Genomic DNA, 7,505 nt, shown 5'->3' on the forward strand with positions numbered 1-7,505 from the left:
CCAAGTCTTCCAAGTGGCTGTGGTCGAAAAAGGACTGAGGCTGCCCCCCGCCCCCCACCACCAGCACCCCCCCCCCCCACCGCGCGCACCGCGCGTCTGCTAGGGAGACAGATGGGGGGCGGGGCCCATCCAAGAGGGGCGGAGGAGCCCCGGGGTTGGAGAGCTGGGGTGGTGAGAACTAAGAGAATCTGAATTGGGTGGAGAGGGGGGACTGGAGGAGGGCTGAGAGGACTCGGCGCCCGGGGGGGAGGAGGAGGGGGCAGCTCTACGCCAATCAGTGGCGCCGGCCTGGGAGGTTGCTAGCGGTATCCACGTAAATCAAAGGGCGCGGAGCCAATGGGAGGGGGCGGAGGGGGCGGGGCCCAGGCGCGTGCCGCTGCGAGCTGGCGCTGCCAAGAGAGCGGGAGAGAGCTGGAGAGAGCAGGGAGAGGGGGGAGCGCGGAGCTAGTCAGAGAGTGAGCGAGAGCAAGAAGGAGGGAGAGGAGGAGAAAGAGAGCGAGGGCGGGCGGGAGGCGGCGGCGGCAGCAGCAGTAATAGCAGGAGCAGCAACAGAAGGCGTCGGAGCGGGCGTCGGAGCTGCCCGCTGGGGGAGAGAGAGAGGAGAGAGAAAGAGAGCGAGCGAGCAGAGGAGCCCGAGGCAAAAAAGTAACTGTCAAATGCGCGGCTCCTTTAACCGGAGCGCTCAGTCCGGCTCCGAGAGTCATGGCGACCGCAGCGTCTAACCACTACAGCCTGCTCACCTCCAGCGCCTCCATCGTGCACGCCGAGCCGCCGGGCGGCATGCAGCAGGGCGCGGGGGGCTACCGCGAGGCTCAGAGCCTGGTGCAGGGCGACTACGGCGCGCTGCAGAGCAACGGGCACCCGCTCAGCCACGCTCACCAGTGGATCACCGCGCTGTCCCACGGCGGCGGCGGCGGGGGCGGTGGCGGCGGCGGCGGGGGCGGGGGCGGCGGCGGGGGCGGCGGCGACGGCTCCCCATGGTCCACCAGCCCCCTGGGCCAGCCGGACATCAAGCCTTCGGTGGTGGTACAGCAGGGCGGCCGCGGCGACGAGCTGCACGGGCCAGGCGCCCTGCAGCAGCAGCACCAGCAGCAGCAACAGCAGCAGCAACAGCAGCAGCAGCAACAACAACAGCAGCAGCAACAGCAGCGGCCGCCGCATCTGGTGCACCACGCCGCCAACCACCACCCGGGGCCCGGGGCATGGCGGAGCGCCGCGGCTGCAGCGCACCTCCCGCCCTCCATGGGAGCGTCCAACGGCGGTTTGCTCTACTCGCAGCCCAGCTTCACGGTGAACGGCATGCTGGGCGCCGGCGGGCAGCCGGCGGGGCTGCACCACCACGGCCTGCGGGACGCGCACGACGAGCCGCACCACGCCGACCACCACCCTCACCCGCACTCGCACCCGCATCAGCAGCCGCCGCCGCCGCCGCCCCCGCAGGGCCCGCCGGGCCACCCCGGCGCGCACCACGACCCGCACTCGGACGAGGACACGCCGACCTCGGATGACCTGGAGCAGTTCGCCAAGCAGTTCAAGCAGCGCCGGATCAAACTGGGATTTACCCAAGCGGACGTGGGGCTGGCGCTGGGCACCCTGTACGGCAACGTGTTCTCGCAGACCACCATCTGCAGGTTTGAGGCCCTGCAGCTGAGCTTCAAGAACATGTGCAAGCTGAAGCCTTTGTTGAACAAGTGGTTGGAGGAGGCGGACTCGTCCTCGGGCAGCCCCACGAGCATAGACAAGATCGCAGCGCAGGGGCGCAAGAGGAAAAAGCGGACCTCCATCGAGGTGAGCGTCAAGGGGGCTCTGGAGAGCCATTTCCTCAAATGCCCCAAGCCCTCGGCCCAGGAGATCACCTCCCTCGCGGACAGCTTACAGCTGGAGAAGGAGGTGGTGAGAGTTTGGTTTTGTAACAGGAGACAGAAAGAGAAAAGGATGACCCCTCCCGGAGGGACTCTGCCGGGCGCCGAGGATGTGTACGGGGGGAGTAGGGACACGCCACCACACCACGGGGTGCAGACGCCCGTCCAGTGAACTCGAGCGGGGGGAGGGGCAGAGCGCGGGGCTCCCCCTCCCCTACGGTCCACGGCCCTTTCCCGGCCCCCTTGTTCCCTCTCTAACTTCTGATTGTTCTTTTTATTTTAATTATTATTTCCCCGTCCCTTAAAAAGAAAAAAATAATAAGGAAAGCAACTAAGGCACTGGACTATCCTTTAAACGGTAGCAGGTGTAATGATGTGTTTTGACCTTTACAGGCTAGTACCCAGGCAATGGAGTGGAGTGTCTCATAGAGAGAGTGAGGAGAGAGTGTGTAATAGAGAGAGAGAGAGAGAGAGAGAGAGAGAGAGAGAGAAGGAGAGATGGCAAGCACTGAGTTAAATACCTGGCAAAACTAAATAAATTACCAAAAAGAAAAAAAAAAATCCACCAAACCGTGATAAACACAAAACAGCTTCCTGATGCTCGGAGTTGGCACATGCTCTGCTGTGTTGATTTAATGTGGATCCTCATCAGGAAGGAGGAAAAAATACACATGTTCTTTGATGTAGTCAAAATTTAACCGCATAAATTTGCACTGCAAGAAAATTGAAGTTTACACCAACAAATTCATTGAACGTATTTTTCTTTCTCGCACGGTTAATTTTGAAATTGCCGGGTTTTGTTTTGTTTTGTTTTGTTTTGTTGTTTTATTCAGCAGGGAGAGTTGAAGCCAGCTCTTGGCTACTCTCCATTTCTAACGTTCTTGTGTTGCCCCTTGTTCTTCTTCCTGTTTGTGAACTTTGGTTACCTTCAGGCTCCCCCCAACATTGGTGTAACATTTAGTTGCTTCTTTTACCAAAGCAAAAACGATTGGCTTCATACAAAATAAATAATTCTCTGCTTTCAGGAAACGTGCATGGTCTACCCGCTTTATCCAAGGCAAGAGTCCAGTTTGGAATACAAAAATGAGTCAAGCATTGGTTTTTTTGTGACCAGCCACAAAGTAAACTTCATTTTCAGGCAGTGTTTCTGGGGGAGGTTGTGGAGGGGAGAAAAAGAAAAATCGATAGTGAGTGACTGATTGCTTCATTTTATCAGGCGGGCCCATTGTGAAAGAGCTCAGAGGAAATGTGGAGGTTATAAATGTATTTCCAGAGTCGTCCAACAGAAAGTGGCACTTTGAAGAGAACTAGGGAAATATATATCTTCAGAAACCCCTGTATAGTTCTCTGCCTTCAGTTTTAATAACTTAATTATGAGGAATTATTTGTGCTGAGAGCAGCAGTTAAACTTTGTTCCTCTAATAGCTTTTTTTTTTTTTAACATAAAGAAAATAATCTGGGAACTTAATGGTGTATGCAGAGACTTTTTTTTACTGCACAAATACCCATATGCATACAGAGGATATCTCCACTCTAGGCTGGTTTTGTCTTCACTAGCTCATTTGTTTATCAAATCAAATTTAAGGTCCCACACCTTCTTCTCCTATAATTTATCACAGAAAATACCAGTTTAACCTAGACAGCTTTCCCCCCTTCTTTCACTAAGGAAGCCAAATGAACTGGGGGAAAAAATGCTATTTTCTATCCTTCCTTTTCTCCCTTTGTTAATAGTTTTAAGTGCGCTTTTACCTTATCTTGATGGAAAATGGTTAACTCCCATAACAAAAGACTCTACTGAGAAGTGTAGGTGAAAAAACTTCTAACTATTGAAAATAAATACCATTAAACTGTGACCAGTTAAAATATTTAAAAAAAATAATCAGCACAAAAGGGCGCTAAAAGGGAAAACACTTTTTATTAATCTTAAAAGTTTGGGGCTTTTTTTTTTTCTGGTTAAGTATTAGGCAAATCTTTATTTAAAAAATTAAATTCTCAATACCATAAAATTATGGTTCAGCATCAGATTAGCATTGCACTCAGTAGTTAAGGTTTTAGGAAATATGCTTTATATTGTCTTTTCAAACACCTGTGATTGTTTCATTTTCAATGTTTTTGCAAGATAAATGATGACTTAGAATGGGCATATTTATTTGCCTGTATTTCATTTCCCCCAACGAATGTCACGAGGAGATGGACACAGAGCTGCTGCTTCGGGCTGTATCACACTGCTTGTTCCTGAGGTGTGGGGACTGGCCTCTAGTGAAGCAATCCAGAGCAGGGCAAATAGCCAATGGTTAAGGGAGGAAATGAATTTTCAGATTCTTATTACCAAGTGGGTAAGGTCAGACGCTGGAGTTCAGGGGACTTGTCTATAGCTCCTCTAACTCTCTTGGGTTTACTAAGAAGAAAGTTACCACTGAACCTTACCACTATGTATATATGTTTAATATCTGTCTTTTGAAATGCAGAAATAGTTTAAATGTTTCTTTGTCTATTTTTCTTTTTTTTTTTAATGCTACCCAGGGAAATATTTTCATATCATTTTTAAGTGGCCTGCCTCAATGTATATTTATTTCTTTTAAAGCAAAAAGGTTCTGGAAACTGTTTTTCTGTAGCTTTAAATGAGTAGATGAGCAAAATCTATATGGGATGTAATTTTTTTGTTCAGTCTCTTTAAAAATACTTTGTTTTGGTACATTTGGTTGTGCTTGTGGGGAAAATAAAAACGCAGAGATCCTTATATATTTATGTTAAAGTAATATTTTATTATCTACATAAAACAGAAATGCACAATACCTTCATAGTTTGTTCTAATTATTGAAATATCTTTATTTTATTTTTAAAGATAGTGCCAAGTTTTAAGGGGGGGGAAACCCTAGACCTTATACTGACTGAGTTGAGTTGTGTGTAAAATACTTCCCTTCCTTTATACTTCATAAAGTTTTGGAATAAATTTTATGCGTATACTGCCAGGTTTCATGTTTATAACTTTCAGAGCTTTTTTGTTTGTTTGTTTTTAAGAGAGACTACTGTTCTGATTCTACTTCACTTTTCTTTGCAAAAAACTATCAGTCCCAGACCTTTCAGTCACTGTGCCCATAGCACTAAATTGAAATGGTCATTGGGTTTGAGTTCTGATTCGTTTGCCATTTCAGCGTCCAACAGAGAGATGTTTGTCCCCTTTAAATATATGCAGATATCCCTACATCTTCTTTCCAGGTTACCTTTACCTTAACTGATAGTGCTTTTTTGGAGAGCATCAATCAACTAGGTGGACTTTAATCTTTACCCACTTGTCCTCACATAATTTGGGATCTAAAAGAGCAAAGCTTAGTTAAGGGTATTATTCTTTTTAATAATTAACAAATATCTTCCAACAAAGAGTAACTCTGACAATATGCAAGATGTGTGTTTACCGAGTGATTAGAGGTAGGACCTAAATATTATTCCTGTTAGGTTTACAGGGGTGGGGGGTGGGGAATGGATTTTGCAGTGGTTTATACAATAGTATCTATTTCTCTTCAGGCAAGCAAACAGGCTCTAAAACAGAAAGAGAAAAAAAGAGAGAAGAATGTATGGGAGAGACTCAGGCTGTGATGCTAATAACAGATTGTTTCAGATAGTCTCCTATGGAGCATTATACTTACCAAAATCAGTTTTAAGATTAGTGGAAAATCCAAGCAGCGTTGGGTTAGTTTACAAGTTTGCTGATATATTTGGAGTGCTCCTTGAAACACTGGTTTAAGCATAAATGTCCATTTTGAAAGGTAGTTTCTGGGCTTATTACATCTGATCATCTTTTCTAACTCCTAGTCAATATTACACAGGTCCCAAACAGATTCAGCCAAATGATCTTATCAATAGTCTGAACGAGAAGTGACAGAAAGAAGAAGTGTTTTGTGACCGCAGACATGCTGATGGGTAAAATGTTTAAGCTGGATATAGATTTGAGTTCTGGGTCAATATCCTTCTCCATTGTAGGCAGAAAACAAGCAGCATCTGCCCTCTGCAGGGCATTTTAGTGGACCTTGAGAAGGCGTTTTTTGTTCTTAGCCACAGGGGCTACTGACTGGAAACCATCACGTGTTAAACGGACACGCCATGGTTTTGACCCATGCTTGCCGTTCAGATTAGAAAGCTACTCGGGCACTTTCATTGCCGGTTTGGGGAATGTACTACACGCTAACGTAAAAAACTCCATCACTGCCACTGGGAGACATTTGTGGGGCAGCCATCCCTAGGATGTTGGCTAGCCACAGTGACAAACCCTTTCTTTTCCCCAAAGACAATAATGCAGAACGCGGCCGTCCTGAAAAAGCTCCTGTGTTTCCTCAAAATATGTCACTTTTCAAATTTATGGTGTACGATGGGGGAGAACGGATCATGTGGGAGAGTCGTGTGAAGGTCAGATAGAGGGAATGGCCACAAATAACATTGTGCTTGGCACTTGTAGACATTCTCAGTTCCCATGAAGTTACCTCCTTTATATTTCAGATGGCGGCAACAAAAGCACTCTCCTTCCCCTCCTGCTCCTACCGGTGAAAGCCACACACTGGTTGGCAAAACGTTCTGATGAAATGGCTTTCATAAAGGCACTCATCCTTCTATCTTCTTATTTCTCCAAAGCCAACTAATAAAGAGATGCAACAGCAACAATGGGGGGCAGGGGGGGATGGCATGGGAGTGCTTTGGTACCTGTGCCTGTGCATCTCTAAGCTGCATACATCTGCCTTTCCTTTGCCTTACTATGGAAGCAGCTTGGGTAGTGCTGTGTTTCTGGGGGAGAGAAATTATCGTTTTGTCACTGGTTTCTGTGATTTGTCTTTGTTGATTTTTTTTTTCAATCGGTTTATAGAACTCTGTTCTAGATTCTATTGAATGCCTAGACAAGTTAAAGAATGAGATAAAGAGCGGAGCTTTTACAGAAAAAGAAAGAAGGATGGTGAAGGGAGGGTCAAAGGTAAAAGTGTTTCTTTGGGTCTGCTTGTATATTTCAGTGAGGCTAAAGGGACAGTGTCTATTTAAAATGAAAGTACATCTGGAGGTACTATGAATGAAGCTTCACAATATGACAGAATGGGATGTTCAGCTAAATTTTATACCAACAGGATCCCTATTCGGGAAAGTTTACTTTTTCAGTGATGCATAATCTCTTACCAGGGGGCAGATGGTGGGAGGAGAGAACCAGGGCTCCTGGTACCTATTCTCACCGCTGGATTCAGTACAGGAAATAATGCAAAAGTGGTAGGGGCTTGCCTCTCAGCTAGAAAACTGTGGAATAAACTTGCCCACCTTTGTAGAACTTGGGCCAGAGTTATTCCAATGCGTCCTTATCTAGAGGTGGGTACAGGAGGACCAGAAAATGGCTTTTGAGTTTTCTTAAAGCCTTCGCTTGGTTATGGAGATAAACAATCAGAATACTTTCACATTGTTCTTACGTTTTGTGGGAAGCTGGGAAATTTGTTCCCTCCTTTATTTTTTAAGAAAAAGAAAGTTAATTAACTTTATCATGTAGTACTTTCCCTTTACCTTAATAACAACTCTGCTTGGCTTAGCTGTTAGAGGTTTTAGAAACAATATCATATCCCATCAAAACAACCCTGGCCTCTTATTGTTAGAATTCTGGTTGTTGATAACATTAAG

General features: G+C 46.8%; 1 protein-coding gene across 1 annotated transcript; it reads left to right on the forward strand.

Annotated features, from left to right (window-relative positions):
* Window positions 1–702: 702 nt before the first annotated feature.
* POU3F2 (POU class 3 homeobox 2) lies at window positions 703–4,952 on the forward strand. The gene has a single exon (XM_049654031.1). It carries the CDS (start codon window positions 703–705, stop codon window positions 2,032–2,034), a length of 1,332 nt encoding a protein of 443 aa, XP_049509988.1. The 3' UTR covers window positions 2,035–4,952.
* Window positions 4,953–7,505: the final 2,553 nt, after the last annotated feature.

The sequence above is a fragment of the Panthera uncia genome (genome assembly GCF_023721935.1).
Source record: "Panthera uncia isolate 11264 chromosome B2 unlocalized genomic scaffold, Puncia_PCG_1.0 HiC_scaffold_24, whole genome shotgun sequence".
Lineage (NCBI taxonomy): Eukaryota > Metazoa > Chordata > Mammalia > Carnivora > Felidae > Panthera > Panthera uncia.